We start from the raw sequence: 23,432 nt of genomic DNA on the forward strand, positions 1-23,432 counted from the left end.
GATTGTTATTAATCGAGGGCCAAATGTTCGTTTTATTAACACACTGATCCCGCTCTTTATTATCAAATTCCAATTCAGCTTACAAAAAATTCAGAAAATAAAAATAATAATAATATCTAGATCCCATTCAGGTAGAAGGTGCTTAAGAAAGAAAGAGAGCAGGTCTCTGCCCGCAGGTGCTTCCAATCGAGAAAAAGACACACTGGAAAGAAGCCTGAAAAGGAAGTGAAACGGAGGCAGCAACGGGGGCTTCTGCCATGAAAACACGAGCTTCAGGCAGTATATAGATGGAAGTAGCCCGCGATCGCCGCCTCCTCCTCCTTTCCACCCATCTTGAGTCTTGACGCTGCCTTAGATAAGCCCTTTATTTCTACCGCTTAGGTGCAGCCCCCCCCCCCACAAAGAATGGCTGCTTGGTTCCGCCCGCAGCCTAAAGGACCTACGCTCACTCCACCCCCACCCCTGTCTCAATGGTTCGGTCCTCTTTCAGCCAGCCAATTATCTCCCCCGCCCCCCCCCCCCCGCAATCCGCTTCCTCTCTCAGGCACTTCTCTGAAGCGATTCTCTCCCCGCCCCCCCGCCCACCGCGCCGTATCTTTTTTTGTGTGTGTGCTCGGCGCGCGCACCTCTGTCGTCACATCCGCAAGGTCTCGTCGCCCCTCGTTTCTTCCGACGCTTTCCCAGGGTTCCCGCTCTTTTTTCCAAGATGGCGGCTCCCGAGCTGGCTGCTGCTGAGAGCTGGCTCCGTACCCGGGACGTGCTTCTGCACGAAGGGCCCGAAGACTTCGGGTCGCTGCTGCTGTCGGCCCCGGTCCTGGAGGGGCTGAAAGCTGCCGGGTTCCTGAGGCCTTCCCCAGTGCAGCTCAAAGCCATCCCGCTGGGGCGCTGCGGCCTAGGTGAGGCGGGATGAGGGATTGGGAGGGCAGGTGAGGCCGTCGCCTTCTGCGGCAGGATCCCCAGGGTCAGCAGATCCCGATATGGATCTTTCTCTCTCCTCGCCCTTGTTCCTTGTGTAGATCTCCACTCCTTCCCTGGCAGGGAATGGACTGCCATTGGGGTTTTGGCTTCGGGTGCAAAAATGTCTTGGGCCGGCCCTGGGTGTAGAGTCTTTGTGCCAAAGGATAGGAGTGTGTCAGAAGTCAGGCCAAGAACTTGCGTTGGGAAGAAAAATGCTGCTGAGGCAGTGGAGCAATGTGGGCTGTAGAAGGTACAGTGGTACCTTGGTCCTCAAACTTGATCCGTTCCGTAGTCTGTTCCAAGGCTCGCTTTCCCATAGAAAGTCATGCAGAATGGATTCATCCGTTCCAGGCTTTTAAAAACAACCCCTATAAGCAATAAACAATGTACCTCAGTCACACAATCAATCAGTCAGTCAGTAGCTGAACTGGGTTCCACACAGTCAAAAAAACAAAAAAGAGAGCCACAAAACACAAAATAAATAGCAAAAACAGGCAGACCTCAGCGTAACACTCAAAATGGAACTGTGGCACTCAAATTGGAAGCGCAACACTCAAAACGGAGCATGTTCGGCTTCCAAAAAAAGTTCTCACACTTCTGGGTTTGCAGTGTTTGTGTTCCAAGTTGTTTGAGTACCAAGGCGTTTGAGAACCAAGGTACCACTGTAGCAGGCATTTTACCTTTCAGAGGGTTATTCCAGAGCTTTGTGCTTGCGTGTTTAAGGAGGCCTTTCTGAGGCAATGAGCCTTTTGCATATTGCAGTAGGCTCCTTAGCTAAGTGGCTAATATGCAAAACTGGGCTGTAGGTTGCAGGCCAAACTAAAGTGGCATGTGCCACGGATGCAACCATTGCCTTCTTCTGTCTTTGTGGATTTTTTTTTAAAGGCGTATGGTGAGAGGGCATGGAGGGAGATGGTCTATGAAAAACAGACAATAAAACATTTAAGTTGGGTCTGTGCAGGACTTTTGGATTAAAATTGATGTTTTGAGAATCTTATTATTGATTGAAGTGGTGTATACTCTGTACATGTCCTGGTATGCGGTGAGATGAGAAATCAAGCAAACACCTAGCATTTTACTTCCACCTGCATATTGTAGAGAAAGATCAGAAGTGAAGGGCAAGTTGCCTTCAAGAAAATTGCTACTGCAAGAAGACCCACTCCTGGTCCCCATTTGTGCTTGTACCAGCATAGGAGCTTTGTGTTATGTGTTTGTTTGTTTAGATGTCACTTGGAAGACACAAAGTTGCAAGATGAAGCTAATAATACTGATGAAACATCTAATCTCTGTTTTAATATATTTTAATGTGATTGGTGTACTGTAAATATTTATTCGCTGTTAGATGGATGACCGTTGGATGGTTTTAGCTTTGGAGCGGTGTTCCATTGAAAGTGAATTGGTTGCTGATGACATGACTGGCCTAATTTACTTGTCATTTGTCCTGGATTTTTGGTGGTGATCTTTTGGCTGCTTCTTGACATTTTTCTATTTGTTTACTTTTCAGATCTCATTGTACAAGCAAAATCTGGCACTGGTAAAACCTGTGTCTTCTCTACTATTGCACTTGATTCCCTTATTTTGGAAAGCCTGGTTACGCAGGTGAGCATTATAGTTTTGTGTAAAGTTTTGAGAGAAGTGATATCAGTAATCAATAACAAGATTATTTACAAGGGCAGTGCTATTCAGTGAGAGTTTCATTCTAGCTCCCTCATAGGTAAGCTTTATTATAACTAGATAAAGGTAGGTAGCCGTGTTGGTCTGCAGTAGTCGAAACAAAATAAAAACATTCCTTCCACTAGCACCTTAGAGACCAACTAAGTTTGTTATTGGTATGAGCTTTCGTGTGCATGCACACAAAAGCTCAGTTTATTATAACTGTTACATATGGATTTATGCTGATATTTAAGGATGCTTTGTAAGTGTGATTGGCACTTATTGAGGGGATATCTGGCTTCTAGCTGACTAAAAATGCCATCAAAGAAGTGTCACTTATTGGTCCCTCAGCTGTTACGGGAGCAGAGGGGTTAATAATCTAGGAAATATGATGTATTCATTTTTTGTTTGTTCTTCTAGTCTATTCACAGCTTGACCTTTTTTCAGATTTTGATCTTGGCTCCTACCAGAGAGATTGCTGTTCAGATTCATGCAGTTATTACAACTATTGGGATCAAGATGGAAGGCTTGGAATGTCATGTCTTCATTGGAGGAACCCCTTTAAACCAAGATAAAATGAGGCTGAAAAAGTGTCACATAGCAGTTGGCTCTCCTGGTGAGACAAATAAAATGATATGTGTTTATCAAATCTTGTATTGTGCTACAAAAACTAGTGGATGTTGTCTGTGCAAACATATTCACAGAGCAGAATTTGAAAACTGCACATAGAGAGTTAATCAGTCATATTTAGCAAGGTGCTATGTTTACTATTCTTTTGCAAAAGTATATTTATTTCAGTTAGATGTGTTGTATGCTTAAGATCCTAATGCAATTTTTTTTGTTGGCAGGGCGCATAAAGCAACTCATAGAACTGAACTATCTGAATACAGCCAGCATTCGTCTCTTCATTCTTGATGAGGCAGATAAGCTTCTGGAAGAAGGTAGTTTCCAGGATCAAGTCAAGTAAGAGTAGCCTACCAGTAATCATTATAATCTTTTTGTTTCTGAAACATATTTAGTTTGAAGTGTTTGTTCTAAATGGTGCTCCCCCCCTCTCTTTAGTTGGATTTATTCTTCTCTACCAGCCAATAAGCAAATGTTGGCTGTGTCGGCCACCTATCCTGAATCCTTGGCTAATTCTTTGACTAGGTACATGAGAGATCCCACCTTTGTGAGATTGAATCCCACGGACCCAAGTCTCATTGGTATGTATGATGTGCTCTTTGCATTTCTGCACAACCCTCCAAATATCTTAGAGTTGTATGCTTGATTCTAAAGTAGTAGTGGGGAACCTATGACCTTCCAGTTGTTGCTGGCCTTTAATTCCCATCATCCTTGATGATTGGCCATGCTGTCTGGGGCTGATGGAAGTTGAGAGTCCAACAGTTTCTGGAAGGCCATGCAATCACCACCCCAGTTATAGACTTTGTCACCTTGATAAATATGTGGTTTGAATTTATTGTCTGCCATGTTAATCCTCTATATCAGTGTTTCCCAACCTTGGGCCTCCAGCTGTTTTTGGACTACAACTCCCATCATCCCTAGCTAGCAAGACCAGTGGTCAGGGATGATGGGAATTGTAGTTCAAAAACAGCTGGATGCCCAAGGTTGGGAAACACTGCTCTATATAACAACTTAACCAGAATTATTGGGACAACCATTTATTATTGTTACATTTGTATCCTTTCCTTAAAGGAGTTTTTGTTTGTACAAATGATATATAAGCCCATCCTGTTTTGGTTAGGGTTGAAGCAGTACTTCAAAGTTGTGAATTCTCACCCGTTACCTCATAAGACTTTTGAGGAGAAGGCTGAACATTTACAGGAGCTGTTCAGCAAGATTCCTTTCAACCAGGCCCTGGTCTTCTCGAATCTACATAGCCGGTATTTTATGTTTTTTAAAAAATCTAGATTAGCTAAAATAACAATGAATTATTTGGGGTTTTATAGCAATGCTCCTGTTTCTGTAAGTGAAAGCCAATGCACATTAAAGTTGGTAAAGCTAGTGAGTTTCTAGGGCTGTAAGATTGGTCATCTATTGTTTAGTGTGTCATGCAGTATTGAATTGAATTAAAACAGTAGGATTTATTTCTAAAAATCTCATGCCTTTAAAACACACACCATATTTTTATGACTTAAAGACTAAGAGTTCATCATACATACAGCGGATGAAGTAATCAAGGGGAAATGATTCCAGATTAAATCAATTGTGCTTGCATCTTACTATGCCAGGAACAGTTTTGAGGAGCTGGCGAGTGGGACAGTCATGAAGTGTTATGCTATAAATACATTTACTGTATTTTCTTTTTCACTGTTTCAGAGCTCAACACCTAGCAGATTTACTGACTTCCAAAGGTTTTCCTGCTGAGTGCATTTCAGGCAAGTTTGCCTATTGATAATTTTTTCTTATATTAATTTCAGCAATGTTGTATGTGGAATTTGTTGTTTTCATGCACATGTGTAAGTAAGTATGTTATTTTAAGTTGCAATTGTATAAATATTAATTTAGGAGTAAGGCCCATTTGAGCTTGGTAGGAATTACTATGTATGTACAATAGATTAGAGAAAAGTGTCTGTGGAGGAGACACTACCCTAATGATTCTGCTAGTACTTTTGTTGTCTGGTCTTCATTTCTCCATTTGTTCGTCTTTCTCTAGGCAGTATGAATCAGAACCAACGACTTGATGCTATGGCCAAACTCAAGCAGTTTCATTGCAGAGTCTTGATTTCAACTGATTTGGTGAGGTTCCCCCACTCCACCCTGATGTCGAATTTTTAAAAAGTGTAAAGGTTTATAGATGTACTTCATATAGATCTGACTTTAAGGAAGTAGAAACTCCAACCAAGCTAGTGCGCTCATGTCTCTGGGAAATGTGCTAGTACATACAAATGCAATAGTATTTGAAACCGTACATTCTTTGCACTAAAATATGTTGTAAATCAATCTTGAGAAGAAGAAAATACTAACCACTATTTGATGAAGATATTTTCCCCATGCTCTTGTCTTTCCAAAGTTTAGTCTACTTCCAGCATATTTCTATTAAGGTTTGTATAGACAGTTGTGAGCAAAAATGAAAGCATAGTATTTTCAGAGTAGTCTCATTGAGGAAGACCCAGAGAAGTGTCATTTAGATGGCTTTGAAATTAGAATGGTTTAAATTGCAAAATTATATTAATGCATCCTAGGGAGCCTTGAACGCTCCTGATCTTCTGTGGATTGTGCCCACTTACTGTAATGAAACTATGCTGAAGCAATTGTTTTTGAGCAACACACCCAGCAGCATTTAGAAGATAACTGAAGGCAGCCCTGTTTAGGGAAGCTTTTAATGTTTGATGGGTTACTGTATTTTAATATTTTGTTAGAAGCTGCCCAGAGTGGCTGGGGAAGTCCAGCTAGATGGGCGGGGTATAAATAAATAAATAAATAAATAAATAAATAAATAAATGTAGTCCTTCAGAACTAGAGCAAATGGCTTGTTTTGTGTCTTAATGTGTGTAAATTGATTGGGAGGCTGCGGTATTTTATTCATGTTACCATGGAACAACTGAAGAAGTATAAATGTTGTGTTTGGCTTGTTTCCTCCTTACTACCACCTTTAACTTCACCCATCCTTCCTCTCAGACTTCCCGTGGAATTGATGCTGAGAAGGTGAATCTAGTCATCAACTTGGATGTGCCTTTGGATTGGGAAACATACATGCATCGGATTGGCAGAGCTGGGCGCTTTGGTAAATACTGCTTTGAGTTTGCTATGCAGTGGCAGGTGCTGGATCTACAACTCTTTCCAACTGATTTATCTCTCTGCTTTGTCACAGGAACTTTAGGGCTTGCAGTGACATATTGCTGCCGTGGGGAAGAAGAAAACATGATGATGAAAATTGCACAGAAATGTAACCTTCGGTTGCTTCCTTTACCAGGTACAAGTGTTTCTGGTGTGTGTAGGACCATGGTGCATTAATTTGAGCATGTCTTTATGCGGGGAGGGTGGGGGCAGGAAAACTGTGGCCCTCCAGAAGTACAGTTCCCATCACACCTGGTCGTTGACTGCTTGCTGGGGCTGGTGGAAGTTGAACAACAGTGGGTGAGCCACAAGTTCTCTGTCCCTGTCCTTCTGAATGGTGCTATAGTAAATGTTTCAGAGTTGATGCAGGTGGTTAAGCTGCAGTCTTGTACTTGCTTACCTGGGAGTAAGTCCCATTAAATTAAGTGGGGTTTCTTTTTATACTATGTATAGGTTTGTACCATAGGCACATTCTGAATCTTAAATATTTAGTTAATTGTTTCCTGAGTGGAAATAATGAATTGTTAAATCATTTAAAGTCACAGAATCATGGAATTGTAGAGTTGAAAGGGACCACAAGGGTCATCTTTTTGCCCAACATGGAGCTCAAACCCATGATCCTGAGGTTAAGAGTCTTGTGCTTTACCACCTGAGCTATCCAGTAAAGCTAGATTCATTGACAATATAATTAATAGCCCAGTAATTAAGACACTAAATAAATAATGCATTTGGTCAAATAAGGGAGCTGCTTAGTATGACAACCTTGTGACCTTCAACAGTATAAAAACTGAGAAGTCCTAAAGAGGACAGGAAACAATATTTCCAAACAAGATGAACATAGATTTAGGAAGATGTTCCTTTCTGGCAGAGCAGTTCAGCAAGAGAGGTTGTGAAACCTTAGCTTTTGGAAGCCGTCAAAAGAAGAAATTTGACTGTTTTAGATGGACTTACCCAGTCATTGGCTTATGGGATCATTATTCTTTAGCTCTGACTATTTTACGGCATTATGTAACATCTTTTGGCTTATAGCAATACTTTTGTAGGTATTGATCTTTCTTTTATTTTTAAACTACAAACTGTCTAGTAAAAACACCTGGCACACACTTTTAATCAAATGCTTGCATTCAAAACATGTTTTATGATGGTGTCACTTAGATATATTTGTGATTAGGAGAATTTCTTTGAAAAGAGATACTGTATGTTGCTCTTGACTAATAACATTTTTCTCTTGTGAAGAACCTATACCTCCTGGGCTCATGGAACAGTTTGAAGGCTGGGATGTCGAAGTCACTGCTGTCCCATATCCCAATGCTTCACTGCATGCATCTCTGTTGCCAGCTAAGAGACCGGAGGCGACCATGCAGCACACAACAGTAAGCACCAGTGCTCCTGTTGTTTGTGAAAATTCTGTTGCAGCCAAGCCAAAACAAGCCCTCAAACAGAAGCAATTACTTAAAACAAGAATGGAGGATACAAAACCAAAAATAACCAGGAAGCAACAGTCTTCCCATAGTATCACTCAGCAGAAGCGCCAAATAGAGCCTTGTCTTCAGACTTCTGGAAAGCATAACGAGGAGATGGACAGGGAAACATTAAAAAGCATGCTTCCCAAGATCCCTTGCTTATCATCATTTAAAGACCAGCAGTCCACCAGCACATGGAGCATGGCGGAGTTCATTGAGGATTATGAATACTTCATTAAAGAAGGCTCAGAGAGAGAAGTGGAAATAGTAAGAAGCTATACAGGCCCAGGAGAGCAGCATCAACACCCAGAAAGTGATACTAATAGAATTTATACTGAAACAGAATGCAGCTTACATGCTGCAAAAGCTCATGTATTGACAGGAGACTCTGATAGCGATAGTAGCTCTTACAGTTCTGGGTCATCCACCTCTAGCTGGGAGGACCAGTCATATAGTAAAGCATCTTCAGATACACAACAAAGAGACAATGGTGCGCTGACATCAGATCAGAAATGTGTTTCGCAGTTCACTGGTGTCCCTGAACCACCACAGTTCCAAACGAGTCCTCAGCTCCAGAAGATAAAGGAACAGAATGTAAAACAGAGCAGTCAAAGCCGCTTCCGTTGTACCACCAAGCCTTCCAAGAGCAAGAATTTAAAAAGTGTATCTGAAGTCAAACCTACTCCTTTCCCTGAGTGTGAAGATCGGAGTTATGAGGAATACTGGCGAGCATATTACCGGGCTTGGCGGGACCATTATGCAGAAGCTTCTCGCTCATACTACCAAATGTATCAGCGACCATCAAACTTACTAACTGCTTATCATGCCAATGCAATCTATTTTGAAGAGTTGTTGCGTGGTAACAGATAATGGGAATTCCTGCCACCCAAAACCTACTAGTGGAATCTTAAATCACCTTTCTGTTTCTGTTTACACTCACATATTTTCTTTATTCCATGTATATACTGTTTTGTATACTTTCCAGAAGGTGAAATGCTGCAATAGTATTGCTAATAAATAGTATGAAAATAGTGTTTTCTGTTGATACTGATTTACTCTTGGCATAAGATGCATGAGAAATCTGTTGTAGATTACTGTTCTCATTTATTTTGGGTTATGAACTTGGAAAAGATTACTGCCTTTACTTTTTTCCCTCATGTATGGTGAGCATTTTAATTTGTACAGAGGTTAACATGCTCATTTCTGGGTGTCAGATGTACCAAAATATATGGCCGCTTCTTCTTATTTCTCTGTAATCTCAGTTGAGTTGTGGGACTAATCTATCTTAAAATGCCTGTATTCCCATCCAGCAAATAGCACTCATTCTTTGAGAGGTAAAATGGAGCCTAATTGTCCAGAATGCTAGTTTCTTTCTCTGGATTCCCCATCTTTCTACTCTGAAGGCCTTTGTGGGTAACAGGGGCAAATAACTTCTCATTCATAGGATGGAGAGGGTAAAATGCTTAAAGATCTCAAGAGATTCTGTTTAGACCGTACAGTTTCCCTTAAGCTTGGTGAGAACTTTAAACTATTGTTTGAGAAATGGGTCAGAAAGAAACTTTAGAAAGCAATCCCTTTAAGAAAATACTTATTTTAAAAAAAATCTCAGGTATGATTTCTATTCTTGATGAAGTTCATTCTTAGAGCCTTCTTTATTGTATTATTATTATTATTATTAATAATAATAATACCCCACCCATCTTCCTGGGTTTCCCCAGCCACTCTGGGTGGCTCACAGCATATATCAGAACATGCTAAAACATCAGACGTTATAAATAATACAGGGCTGCCTACAGATGTCTTCTAAAAGTCAGTTGTTTATTTCCTTGACATCTGATGGGAGGACGTTCCACAGGGCGGGTGCGACTACTGTGAAGGCCCCAAAGATTGTTCTGTTTGCATTCTGTATATGTACAGTTCAGCATATCTATAACAAGTACGTACTTGAAATCTTGGCTTTTCCTTTTTTAAGGACAGCAAAATGTCTTTATTTCATTTGTCTTGAAGGTCCTCACAGAAATGAAGTAACTTAGGCTAACAGAGAATGATTGGCCCAAAGTTTGTGGGGTAGGAGGCAAGTTGTGATACCATGATCAATAACATTATGAAAAAGGCGTGACCAACTTGGTCATTTCCAGAAAAGCTGGGGAATTTCCAGAAAAGGCTTATCCACCTTGAGTAAGCTACTACCTCTTTCTAATTGGCAATTCCCTACTTCCTTTTAATCAATTATCATTTCAAACGACAAGACTCCTAGTGTACTACAGCTGTAGTGCTTCCTTCTGTTTAGAAGTGGCATAAATAAAAAAGCATATCTCAATTAACACATGTTGCTGATTTAAATAAATCTTAATTAAAACTGTATAAATAACACTTTTTGAGCTAGATTGGTTCAGCGATGTGATAGGATTTTTAACATATATAATAATATAAAAAACTATCATAATTGGATGGTACTCCAGGGGATACCAATATCAGGCCTGCCATGCATAAGGGAAAACTTTAATTAGAAATGAAATTGCATATTAACTGCAGCTAATTGCCCTGCTTTGTTTCAGCTGCTCTATATCCTATGCAAAACCATGATGTGATGGGAGACTGACAGGGTAAATGCATGAGTAATGGTGTACAGGGAGACATACCCCTCTGTCTTGTTAATTCAGTTCCTGCACAGGTTGATAATGTTCACACCCTGCAGTTTTTTTTTACCACATTAAGTTCATAATAATTTTTTGTCATTCCTCCCCCCAAATAACAGAGCCTAAAATTACAATTAACATGTGGCATTCTTGAAAAGATGTTGACAGTAAAAAGAGTTCCTTGTACGCATAAAGGTTGGGAATGCTTGTACTTGGGTTGCACAGTGAAAGACACTCATCTGTGTATCCTATTTGTGAGCTTCCACAAGCTTCCACAAACAGGTGGTTGCTGTTGGGATCAAATACTATACTAGTATCCTTTTTCTGTTCCAGCAAGGCATTACCTAAGACCTTTAACGGAGGTGCTGAGATACTTAACTGTTGAAGTAGCATTTTGACACACAACAACTGTAGTTTTTAATATAAAAGCATGCTTTTCATCCTACCAGATCTGCGTTTCACAATGGAAACAGAAAAATAGGTGCCACCTAGTGGAATATATGACTTACAACATGCAGAAGGAATGCTATACTAATGCTGTTGCTGAATTATGAAAATTCCTTGGAAGCTGTTGACTCTCTTCATTCATTCAGCAGCAATACTGGGATTATCCACTTTTCAGCTGTGTCTATACTGGACCTCTTCTACTTCTTAAAAGTATCACAATTGGGTCATAGCCTCCATTCAGGTTTTCCTCTTGTTACTTAAATTTATGTTCTTTGCTGATCAGTTATTAATGGTTCAAACTTCTGTAAGTTTTTTGATACTTTGCTTCTTGTTCCTTGTATTCCACGTGGGATTTTTTGAGTTGTGAGAATATTAAATGAGTCAGAGCCAGGTGTACTTCAGTATATTGTAATGGAGTCAAATAGCTTTCAATAGTTGTTTTCAGCTTTCAGGTCTGTGACAGTTTTGAAGATGCATTTTATATTTAGTTGTAAACTATAATGTTTGTAGCACATGACAGGTACTTTAATTGCAGCCTATGAAATATAGGGGAGAATTACATATTTTTAAACAGCCTAGGTTAAAAGCCTATAGTTAAAAGTTTTCTAGGTGTTGTATAAAGATTAAGAAAACAGCACAGTTCCTGCCTACAGGCTTGCACTGATCCCCAAATCCATGGTTGGGTGTTGCACAGGAAAAACTTCGGAGTAGTTTTTGGATAACTTTGCAGTCTGAAGGTTTCCACACAACTAGCAACACATTTTACTATATTTTATAGCATATATGAATGAAGAACTCCAGCCCAAGAGTGGGGCACCTCTGGCCGATGGGTCTAATTAGGCCAAGTCATGCCCACATGCCCTATACCTGATGTCATAAGATGCCAGATGTGTAACAGGTAAAACCTGGCTCGGCGAAAAACTTGCAAAGCCTTATTCAAAGAACTGTACAAACTAATGCCTTTAAAGGGTTTATGAGGAACCTGCCTGCAGAAGAGGTCAGCTGATGCCCTTGTGGTATTCTGATTGACAGGTGCTTGGCTCTGCCCACAAAGGGTTGGGGGTAGATAACAGTCTGGACTGGACTAAAAATGTTCCCCACCCTTGCTGTAGCCTGGGGATATGTATCAGTTCTATGACTGAAGTGATTGCAGCCCTAGTACAGGCTGATCAAGCTCCCTAGTGCGTATTTTTAAATAGCAAAAGTACTAGAGGAAGGGAAAAAAGCCTATATCAGCAATTAGTCTTTCAACCTCCCTAATTGTGCACTATGGTGGTTCTGCAAATGTAAGTATAGATGCTATTGGCACATGCTCCCAAAAAGAGTGCATGGGCCTGTTCCCTAGCAAGGGTGGGGAGCAGGAGGAAGTTGTTCTCTGGACACCTAAGAAGTTGATTGTCCTGAATCTGCTGCCTAAGAAAAGTGTATAGTTTGATGGAATTCATTGTCCCAAGAGGTCTTTAGGAGGCGATTAGAAAAAAGGCGGAGGATAGGCTTATCATTGGCAATTAGCTATGGTGACTAATTAGAGAACATTTAAGCACTATACTGCTGAATACCAGTTGTTGGGAAGGAGGGAAGGGCAACAGTTGGAGAGGCTATTGTTTTCTGGCCCTGCTTGTGGACTTCTGGGGCTATTCTGTCTGGGCATTGCAAGAAATGGCGCTAGACTTAGTGGATTTACTGTTAAAGCCATCAGCTGCTTTAAATCTCATTAGTGATCCCAGTTAAAAGAAATCTACAGCAAGAGTTCAGTGCTTTGTGGCACATATTCCATTTAATCCAGATTGGATACATCAGGTACAGCAGTGGCACAAGACGCAGTACTGTAAATGATATACAAGTTTCAACATATGCACTACAGTTTCAAAAGAAGACAACAGGAAACTTAGGATTCTTTAGAAAGTTTTTCTGAAACGAATCTACCTGCAGTTTTGTACAGTACAATTTTGTCTCGGTTGTGATGATTTGTAAGCAAAGCCCATTTAGAGTATGAAAATAGAAAATAATGCAGTTGAGAGAGAATTCTGGTAACAACATAAAACCTCTAGCGCAAACACCATTGCATTGGAATGTCTCACTGATTTATCAAAAATATACCATCACACATGTTCTGTAATATATTTCATTGGTCCATGGAGCCAGCTGCAACTCCAGTCATGGTAACAACAGAGAACTGAGAAAAAGGATATACTACGGATCTTAATCTCTCAGCTGCATGGCTGTTTGACCTGCCGTGGCAAGCATTAGTCTGCAAAGGAAAAGAAAGCAATACACACATATGCGCACATACGCACAAAATTATGAAACCTTTGACTGAAAGCAAGACTAGAGGATTATTTGTCATTTGGTCCCATGACTGATGACTACAATAATTAGACAAGAAAAACAAAAGAACTGTCGTGCTGTGTTAGGTCAACAGTAAATCTAGCCCCATGGTTCCTGAAATTCCACTCGACAATGGACTTCTCCATCTTTGTGTCCAATTCACTCAATCTGGACTTGGAGATGAAGACAGCTTGACCTGCATGTCCCCTTTTTTCTCATAGCATCTCTGACATCATGAGGAACCATCCACAAAAGATATCTTTCTTCTTTTGATGATTCCCCTTATAGCCTAAAGGAATTGCAGATCTTACTCTGGTTATTTGATATTTGTCATAGCTGAAGGCTTCAGAGTTTAACACCACAGAGTAATGACAGAGTCCCTTTGTTCCTCATTGTTTGATTTAAAAGGTGTGCCCATCTTAAGAGTTAAAAAATGCTGATCATCTTGATTAACGGCCATTGGTATATTTCCAACAATTTGTCTCCCTTAAAAACTAACTTCTCCAATCAGTAATTGCTCTAAATAATGAGACATCTTATTTGGCATCCCCCCTCGAGAAAACATTTTGTATACTTATTAAAGAGTTTTAATTGAGTTAACCAAATGATCATAAATTTAGCACTGAACTAGAGAGGAAGTTATTTTTAAAACTACCTGAATCTTATTGGTAGATAAACTGAGACGTTAAAAAGTCAGAGTGGCTTGTTCCAGGAGACACAGTGAGTCATGAACAGAAGTTCTGATCAGCAGTTTTACGGCACAGTCCTAAGCATGTTTAATCAGAAGTCCTACTCAGTTCAATGGGACTTACTCCTACCTAAAGTGTATAGAGGATAGTAGCCCTAATCACTGAACCAATCTAGAGGGAGTACCTCACTGGAGGTGACATTTGTCTATGGCCATTGCTATTGAAAACCTGAGTTACAAGGAGACGGTTCACTTTCCTATGACTGACTAGTTTTTGAGAGGGAAGAGAACAATAAGTTGATTATCTACTGATTTAAAAAGAACTCATTTTCCTGGGTAATACAAACCAACCGAAGATCTGTATACAATTACATCAATTGCAAAAAAAGGACACCTTTCTGTAGAAAAGTTTTGTACATCTAAGAAATACTCTTCAAAATTTTAAAATAAAAAATCCTCTTATTGCTTTTCTCTTTTTGGTGATTCCATGTCCCTCTTCTTTGTTTAATGGTTTTAAACTCAAAAATGGAAAAATTTGGTGGCAATATTAAAACACAAGATGGAATTTTTATTTTGTGTTGATGGAAAAGATGAGTTCAGTTGGATTTGCTCTATTGTTTTCGATCTGCTGTAGAGTTTGTTAGAATTTAGAGAGAGAGAGAAACTAGCTAACAGATTTTGGGCTCAGGAGGCTTGAGTCAGATTAAGATTTTGTCTATTTAGTTATTTCTCAATACATAGCAAAACAGTTGCAAATATTGTAAAAAGATCCATAATCCCCTACTTGAAAATGTAAGACTAAAGTCACATTCCCTAGGTTCTAAGATACTAAGCAGGGCAATGATATTTCAGGGGGAGAATGTTCAGGTAGTCACATTTGAAATCCAAAGTTAAGTACTTTTGATTTCAATAGGTATGGTAAGCATACTGTATTTTTAAATTTATCTATTGAAGTCAATGGGACTTAAAAGTACTTGGATTGTGCCCATTGTTTCTGATCCACCAGCCCCAATATACCCATTGATGTCCGCATATTCAGGAACATCCCTTTTCTAAAATCTGGGGAATGCCATACACTTTCAAAATTCTCATGCACACTGGTCTCTTGGCAGAAGTGAAGAGAAGTTGTGGATCATACTGACTGACAGCAGTGAGATGGTGTTTCAGGAATGGTGAATGGTCAGCATTTAGTTTGCAGTGATATGCTGGTACGGTAGGATGCCATATATGCAGGAAAATATTTTTGTCCAATTCTGCTTATGAAAAGTAATAGTCATATGAAATGTGATGCCAACTGCCAAGTGGCAGGAAGAAATGAATGTTTCAGAGCCCGTTTGGGATGGAAAATGCACTAGATCACTGGTTTTCTAAGACGAGAGAGAAAACACATAGCTGGATACGTCTAGGAAGGGCAAAATGATGGGTAGCACAGAAACCACATCTTACTTCACAACCAACAGGTTTGGAACTATTGCTGCTTTTTCTCACCCAGTTGTGGGACTCCAGGAGCTGGAGTTATTAGACAGTATCCACTGTTCTTCCCTTGCATATATGGAAGGAGCATTGCATTCATGCACCTTTCCGAACCTTTCCATAGGAGTAATTCTCCTGTGCCTTTCACAGAGCAAAGACATTATTTACCTCCCACTATTATTAAAATAACAGGCTGCACATCCTACAGCTACACTGCTAAAATCCAATAGAAGTCAATGTGATTTCAGCAGACTAATGTCTTGAGGAGGGGGACTGATGATGCAGACTGTTAATACTTCTGTATGTCTTTGCAGGAGGTATATTGCCTGGGACTTTTCAAGTGCTCCCTCAAGTGCACCACACACATGCCAAGGTCATGCTATAGATGGGCAAAAAGAAGTAACATTCCATCATTCCAAGAGACTAGACCAATTTTCCAAGCGACCATTGAACCCTCATTTACATTTGTGGGTTTGATGCAGACAAATTCATTTTGGAGGCTTGTAAGAAAAACCAAATTATGAAAACATCAGAATATTGAAATAAAGATCCTGATCCGCCAAACACCAATTTTCCAGTTTGCAAATTTGAATATTCTGGTGTTCTGATTTGCTGGAGCCATACAACAAAACCAAGAAACATGGAATTCTTGAAGTAAAGGCACACTCTTCTAGAATGCTCAGTTATAAAGAACTGCATGAAAAGCTCCACTTGCCAAAATGCCTTCTCCTGCAGAATAGGAAAGGTACAGGGTCCCCATCTCATCTGGCGACTACTAGTTCAGTATTGGCCTACTTGCTGTGATTTCTCATACTGGTCATGGATTGCAATGGTTAATGGCATCATAGTGCCTGTTGCTGTGTTCCTATAGCAGGGCATGCACTTGGCTAAAGGTTCATTTACTAGTGCATGGCAGCAGTGCTTTACTCAGCACTTGCACTCTTACTGCAGACCCACATTTGCCTACTGCCTCCCTGCAATGCTGCTGAACAAATACTTTTGCCATGGTGCAGGGAGGCAAAAGAGCCAGAGGCGGTCCTTTTCAGTCCATCCTGTAGGCCATGCGTGATAAGAACCATAACTCTGCATTGGAGATGGGAGTAGAAGTTTTTTTAGAAGGACTGGTTAGTATTGGACTGCGGCTTAATGAAGCCAGGCTCTTCTCCCCATATAAACTGTCATTTTATACCAATTACATAATCTGCAATCTTGTGATGAAAAGGGTTTGCTGTGACATATCCTGCATGTGCAAGGACACCTTGCATTTTAGCCTCCCTTTGCACAGATGTAAAAAGTCAATGCAATGTGTCAAGGGTAGTGAAGGACCAAGCTTCAAATTGACTAGGCAAGAGGTATAATGAGATGTGATGAAGTTAAACGAAGCAAAGGAAAGTTTAAATTGGGCATCACAGAGACTCTTATGGGTCAGTTCTCGTAGACTGTGCACCAGTTTCACTAGGGAAATGGCAAAAGTTTGCTTTCACTGGAGTGAATTAAACGGGATCACCCATGAGATAATGGAATGATTGGACTCGAGGACAATGTAGTACTTAATTTCTGAAATCAGAGGTACCAGAGCTGAAGTTTGTTCGCCACTGGCCCACAAACCTTTCCCCTAATCCTAGATGTGTGGGACTGGGGATAGGGGAGAGATACTACTCTGCAGACACTCAAAAGGCACATCCTTTACTTGTTCCAAGGCTAAACTGTGGCATTGAAAAAGGGTTCTTGGACAAACATTAGGGGGGTAAATTAAGGCCTGTCTCATATTACTAGAACAGTGGCTTTTAAAAACTGTGTCCTTGGAACCTTCAGTTCCTCAGAAGCTTATTGGGAATTTCTTGATAAGAAGACTGTTTCATGATGATAATAAATAACAAGATGAAAGATGAAAAAATATTTTTAAATAATTCCAGTGGCACATCAACTAAATATAAGCTTTCAAGGTATGAGCTTTCATGTGTAATACATACTTCGTCAGATACTCTGAAGCAGAGGTCGCTTCAACCTTATAACTATTGATGACTGTTATAACAGTTGGTCCCACAGGGAAGTTGATCTTTAAGGTGCCACTGGAATTATTAAAAAAATATTTTTTCATCTTTCATCTTGTTATTTATTATGACTATGACAGATCAACACGGCTGTCCACCTGAATCTGTTTCATGATGGACAAGTTCACATGTCCACCATTGCCATTTTTTCCTTACAACACAGTGACACAGTTGAATATTTTAAGGTGGACGTTCAGTATGTGCAGGACAATGTAGGCCTAACTGGCTTGGTTGTCACCTGGCATCACCTGTTGTCTTCTAGGATTGAGCTTGCAAGGGATTCTGTGGCCAATGCACCAAAATTCCTTGTTTGAAAGCTGAAGATGGAAGGGATTTTGGAATAAACAAAAACATAGCACTATAAGGTATCTGAGAAAAAAAGAAATAAACTAAGAAACAAGTTCGTTGTTAGTAGGTATCATACGTTACATTAAGTTTTAATTTTATTTGGCTGAAAGGTACATTTCATTAGACCTAGTTGTTTTTATTCCTTTTTGTGGCTTCCAAGCACTATTTGCTCAATGCTTTTAATTTAGATGCCGAAAAGCAAATCAGAATAGAAGTCTGAAAATAAAGACGATTCCCTCCTCCCCAATTGGAGCTGCTTATTATATTTTTTCTGAACATGATGTTGGGTTTGCAAAACCTCCATGTTTTCACAGCAACACAATTTCAGGATCAAAAACATTCTGGGCCACATTTTGTGATGGTTTGCCAAAAATGAAAGCTGCAAAGCTGCAAAAGACATTATGGGATACACAACCTAAAATACATTTGGAAAAAATTGAAAGGTTAAATGAGTCCGAAAAGGTTAATAAATCGTGTAAAATTTGTGACGAAAGAACACAATCCACAGAGCTCTGTATTATTGTAAGCCTTGTTGACATGGATAGAAGTCCCACAGGTTTGCACCCAGGGGAGGTACATTATGAGAACATCGGTATAAAACCTTATAGCTGGTTATGACTCACAGTCCTACGCTTTCTAAACAGTATAACAATATTTTAACAATTGGTGAACTATTTCTGAAACATATTTAACCATCTATTAACAGTGTTTTATAAATTGCTTAGAAATGGTACTCTAATATAAAGTAGATCCCAACAATCTAGAAGCGATCCTCCTCTTTGGCAGGAAATGATGCTTTAACAAGGGAAAGTCAAATATTGTTAAATTGCTTTATCCATCAAACTGATGCAACCCAGAGACTGTCACTAAGAGCCACAGGACTGTATTACAAAATGAAACACACTATCAGTCCATGCAAAACAGTTGGCTCCTGAAGTAATCCTACCAAGGACAGTTTCCACTGACTATCTGGCTACTATATACAATGGGAGACACTTCCAATACTATTAAATAAACACATATAAAACAGAAAAAAGAAAGAAAGCATGGGCATAGATTACAGAGTATTTCTGAACATCTGGCGCAGTTGCTTTGACTGATTTTGCCCTCTTTGAAACTTGTGTGTACAAGATTAAAAAATAAAATCCCCCCTAGGCTTACTTCTTTAGACTTTTTAAAAAATACAGAACTGGTTATTCTAGTCACACTCTTTACAAGCCAGTGATAACAAAATAATTTTTTTAAAAGCAGAAAATTGTGGTGGACTACAAATGCCTGTCTTTTCCCCAACAAATATTCCCCCCCCCAGCACATACAATAATTAGCAGACAAATACACTGTTTGCAACTGCAATTTGTGTTGAATTAAAAGGCAATTACAGAAAAAAACAAAACCCTGTCTTAAGAAAGAATGCCATCCACAATGAGAGTTTTATTGGTGCTTGTGTGTGTGTGACTGCATGCAGGTCTCTATTTTTGCTACTGCGCACTAAAGGCTGAAGCCTGCAAAGACACACTCATGCAAGAAAAGGGTACACAGTGAGTAGAACCCCTGGCTCTATAGGCACTACTTAAAGCTTGTCGTGGACCATGCAGATGGTACGTCTTTGCAGGGTTGAGCCCAGAAACAGGAAAGTGTGCTCAGATCTTTTGTAGTCGGAGTGTGCCAAGTTTTACGAATCCTCTTGCTTGCTCTCACCCACACACGCACTCACAAAAGAATGAAAACCAAATTCTCGTGACAAGGTGGCTTTTTTTTTTTTTTTTGCCTAAAACCTTCAGCTATAAAAGAAAGCAAATGTGTACTTTTGGTTGATTAAAAGATCCTGCTGCATGAAGGAAATAATAATAATCACAAAATCCGTTTTTTTTTCTAATCACCTTTTTCAGTCATATCCTCATGAATAAATATTATCCATTAAAAACCATTGAAAAGGTGCTGAGATACACAGTGTTATAATTCTGCTTCTGTATTGACTTTCTCGTAGCTATGACAGGATGTCTCTTCCACTTTCTGGAAACTCTTCTATGCCCCACAGCCGGGAACATTTCTTCTTCTTGTTGACAGACAAAAGAGAGCTCCTTCCAGCCAGCCCCTTCTAGCTTCCCAGTTCTTCTGAGCTCACTCTGCAGCATGAACGTGAGTTTGAAGGAAGCTGCCCTACCAGGCTCCCGCAGTTAATTCTTAGATGCCGGTCAGGTTGGTCTAGCTGTCCACCCAGCCACTCATCTAGGCACAATTTGCAGCAAAGGAGGAACATGGAGGTGGGGAAAGGGAGAGAAACGCCGGCCTTCCAAGCAGCCTCCTTTGACCGACACAGCCTTACAAAGCCGACACCTTGACAATGTTGCTGCTCGTAGCGGTAATGTTCGTTGAGTGGCCGGGGCTGGATGGGGCAGGCCTGCTTTCGCCTTCTGGGGTCAGTGCTGGAGGCGTCGGGATGCTGATGATTGCTGTGGTTATTTGGGAGGCTTTGCAGTTCGGTCTCAGCCCATCGTCTGATTTCATATTTAGGCTGGATCGACTAAAAGACAAAAGACAGCCGGGGGTGGGGTGGGGAGGATTAAAAGGACCAGAAGTTGCAAGCTGTTTGTCACAAGGGTTGGATAAAAAGGTAAAGGGACCCCTGACCATTAGGTCCAGTCGTGACCGACTCTGGGGTTGCAGCGCTCATCTCGCTTTATTGGCCAAGGGAGCCAGCGTACAGCTTCCGGGTCATGTGGCCAGCATGACTAAGCCGCTTCTGGTGAACCAGAGCAGCGCATGGAAACGCCATTTACCTTCCCGCCAGAGTGGTACCTATTTATCTACTTGCACTTTGACGTGCTTTCGAACTGCTAGGTGGGCAGGAGCAGGGACCGAGCAACGGGAGCTCACCCTGTCGTGGGGATTCGAACCACCGACCTGATTGGCAAGCCCTAGTCTCTGTGGTTTAACCCACAGCACCACCCGCGTCCCTCCAAGTGTTGGATATCCTCGCGCGATATTGTCTTTCTTAGAGGTTGTAAAGACTAAAGGCTAAAACTGGGTGGTGGACTGCAAAGGACTCTATGCAGCTAGGAACCTCTTCAAGCCCAGTTGGGGACATGGGAGATTTCTTGATAAATTGGCAGTACTGTAAAGGCATGGATGCATTCAGCAAGACAGGTCTAAATTCCAAAAGCCAGCATTTGGGGTCCTCCTTTCTGTTCTTTGGTTTTAGCCTGGAGGCTGTGGTGCAGCCTGCCCCATCAATGCATCTTGGGACAAGCTGCACCCAATGAGTTTCTGCTCAAGAGGTAGGTACTAAAGGCACAGTTAAAAAAACAAAAAACCCTTTGCCACCCAAAATACCTGGACAGTAAAAATGGGAGACTGCAACCTCCTCCAACCTGTAATTGAGGACTAGCCAAGAAAAACACATATATTGCCCATAGCTGATCTAAAAGCAACCTAAATAGGGAACAACACAGATTCATTCTTCACACTGATTAACGTCAACATGGAATCCTATCTTGTTGGGTCTAGCTGTTGAATATTCTGCCCAATTAATGGTTAATCCTGCTTTTGTTTCTGCAGCATGTCTACCCTTACAGGTCATCCTAGATTACTTGGCTGCCATTCTGTCTCTTTACTCCTTGCCCGGCTCAAATATCACTCTGCAGAAGTCCTAAGGGCTTGGCAGCTAGAAACATTCCTATTAAGAGCTGCACTGGTTGCATCCTATGATTAATTATGGAGTGGAAATGATAGGGTTGCTCCATAGCCAACTGCCTATCTGGATTTCAATACAAAGACAAAAAACTCTTTCAGTATGAAACCCTGGCTGTAATCTTAGAGTGACTTACGAAGAGGATCTTCCGAAACCTCAGTCATTCTAGGTATATCAGTAGGATCCTTACAATGGTTCAGTGCTCTTGACAGTTGCCAGCTGTACCCACACCCAAAATAAGGCACATATCATTAGGTTGAACTGAGGCTACAGCTTTCTTTATTTTATGAAGGCAATCTTCCCAAAATATGGAACTTCAGAGCTTGCAAACCTTTGGGTGCAGGCAACAAGCTTTTGCCTCCCTACATTTATAGGGGAGCATGACCCCCACTCCTTGTCTGTATCTGACTCTTTCTGTTCAGACTTCTAGCTGTGTTGAAGAGGGATATTTACTGCTGCTCCCCTGAGCCCCAAAGTTCTGGCTGCATAATGCAAACAAGCTGCAGAAAAGAAAAGGTATGACGCCCAGTGCCCCCTTACCTCACCTAGCTACACCTCTGGATTAGGCAGATTCATGGAGGAGAGGGCTGTCGAAGGCTACTAGCCATAAAGGCTGTGCTCTGCCTGCAAAGTTGGAGACAGCAATGCTTCTGGTTTCTGGAAATCACTCGAGGGCAGAGTGCTCCTGCAGTGGCGTAGGAAGGGGCATGCAGGGGATGCAGGAGTTATTTTTTCTAAAACACGTATTTTTACCATTTTGTCACACCCCCCAGTGATGACACCGGGGGTGGCCTGCACCCACCGCACACCCCCTTCCTACGCCACTGTCTCCCCCATCTCAGTGCCTCTAGGTGCTCTCCAGCGATTGCCCTTTCACCTCTTTCTCCACTCTGATCTGCCTGTTGCGGCCAGGATCCTATTACCTATCTTCCCATCACCAGTGAATGCTAACTACCATTGTCCTGATGGAGCAGATAAAAGATAAAGAATAATCTGGAACCAACCTGGGATAAATTCCTACTCTGCACATTTGCATTCAGCTAACCTTGTACTGGGACTTGGGTGGCGCTGTGGGTTAAACCACAGAGCCTAGGACTTGCCAATCAGAAGGTTGGTGGTTCAAATCTCCGCGATGGGGTGAGCTCCCGTTGTTCGGTCCCTGCTCCTGCCCACCTAGCAGTTCAAAAGCACGTCAAAGTGCAAGTAGATAAATAGGTACCGCTCCGGCGGGAAGGTAAACGGCGTTTCCGTGCGCTGCTCTGGTTCGCCAGAAGCGGCTTAGTCATGCTGGCCACATGACCCGGAATGCTCTCTTGCACAGGTGTAGAAATTGCAATCATTCTCATTTGAATGATGAAAACAGTTTGTTGGATTGAAGTCAGGACTCATTATCCATTTGAAAATCATAAGCATAGTAAAATCTGACCTGAGAACTGATTGATTTTGCGTTCTGGTAGTATCACTACTTGTATGTGGTTTTAGGAGGGGCCACAGAATTATTAATTTTATATCCCCCAACAGGGGGATCTGTGTGCTGTGCAGATGTCAGTGTTGGGTTGGGGAGGGTCCAGATGGTAGAATAAGCTTAGAAAATAGTATGAGCCACATTAAAAAGTGCAAAGAATGGTTTGCTATTATCCTATATGTCCTTAGCCTGAAGCAGATACACAAATTAAATGTGGGATGAAGAAATCGACCCACTCACAACACTACTGCACTTTCTTTTGCCACTTCAATTTTTAAGAATTAAGAAATTTCAGTTATCACCCATTTCCTGCTGTACACAACCATATTACCTGCAATCAAACCAATATATATTTCAGATTATTCCTATATGAACAGTTGCCTAACCCATATACCGTCCTCATTTCATTTAATAGTTGCATAACAGGAAAATATTAGCAGGTATCA

The 23,432-nt window shown here is 41.0% G+C and overlaps 2 protein-coding genes across 8 annotated transcripts in view; one reads left to right on the plus strand and one right to left on the minus strand.

Annotated features, from left to right (window-relative positions):
* The first annotated feature begins 632 nt into the window (after window positions 1-632).
* Window positions 633-8,885, plus strand: DDX20 (DEAD-box helicase 20). 2 transcript variants are annotated; one of them, XM_083617404.1, is made up of 11 exons: window positions 633-896; window positions 2,462-2,556; window positions 3,058-3,226; window positions 3,459-3,573; window positions 3,673-3,815; window positions 4,355-4,493; window positions 4,930-4,988; window positions 5,267-5,349; window positions 6,232-6,337; window positions 6,425-6,526; window positions 7,627-8,885. In XM_083617404.1, the coding sequence occupies exons 1-11, from the start codon at window positions 707-709 to the stop codon at window positions 8,721-8,723; spliced, it is 2,298 nt and encodes a 765-aa protein (XP_083473530.1). In that variant the 5' UTR covers window positions 633-706; the 3' UTR covers window positions 8,724-8,885. The 2 variants fall into 2 exon arrangements, with proteins under 2 accessions (XP_083473530.1, XP_083473529.1); XM_083617403.1 differs by having other exon boundaries at window positions 680-896; window positions 4,930-4,992; window positions 5,271-5,349.
* A 3,804-nt stretch (window positions 8,886-12,689) lies between these two features.
* KCND3 (potassium voltage-gated channel subfamily D member 3) overlaps window positions 12,690-23,432 on the minus strand; it is a 278,646-nt gene continuing 267,903 nt past the window's right edge. For 3 of the 6 annotated variants that reach the window (XM_083617427.1, XM_083617428.1, XM_083617429.1), the window contains exon 9: window positions 12,690-20,354. In XM_083617427.1, coding sequence (XP_083473553.1) covers window positions 20,153-20,354 — 202 coding nt within the window. In that variant the 3' untranslated portion in view covers window positions 12,690-20,152. The remainder of the gene's footprint in view (window positions 20,355-23,432) is intronic. The other 3 variants (XM_083617430.1, XM_083617432.1, XM_083617431.1) reach the window with 1 other exon arrangement.

Source organism: Podarcis filfolensis (genome assembly GCF_964270895.1).
Source record: "Podarcis filfolensis genome assembly, chromosome: 6".
In the NCBI taxonomy this organism is placed as follows: Eukaryota; Metazoa; Chordata; class Lepidosauria; order Squamata; family Lacertidae; genus Podarcis; species Podarcis filfolensis.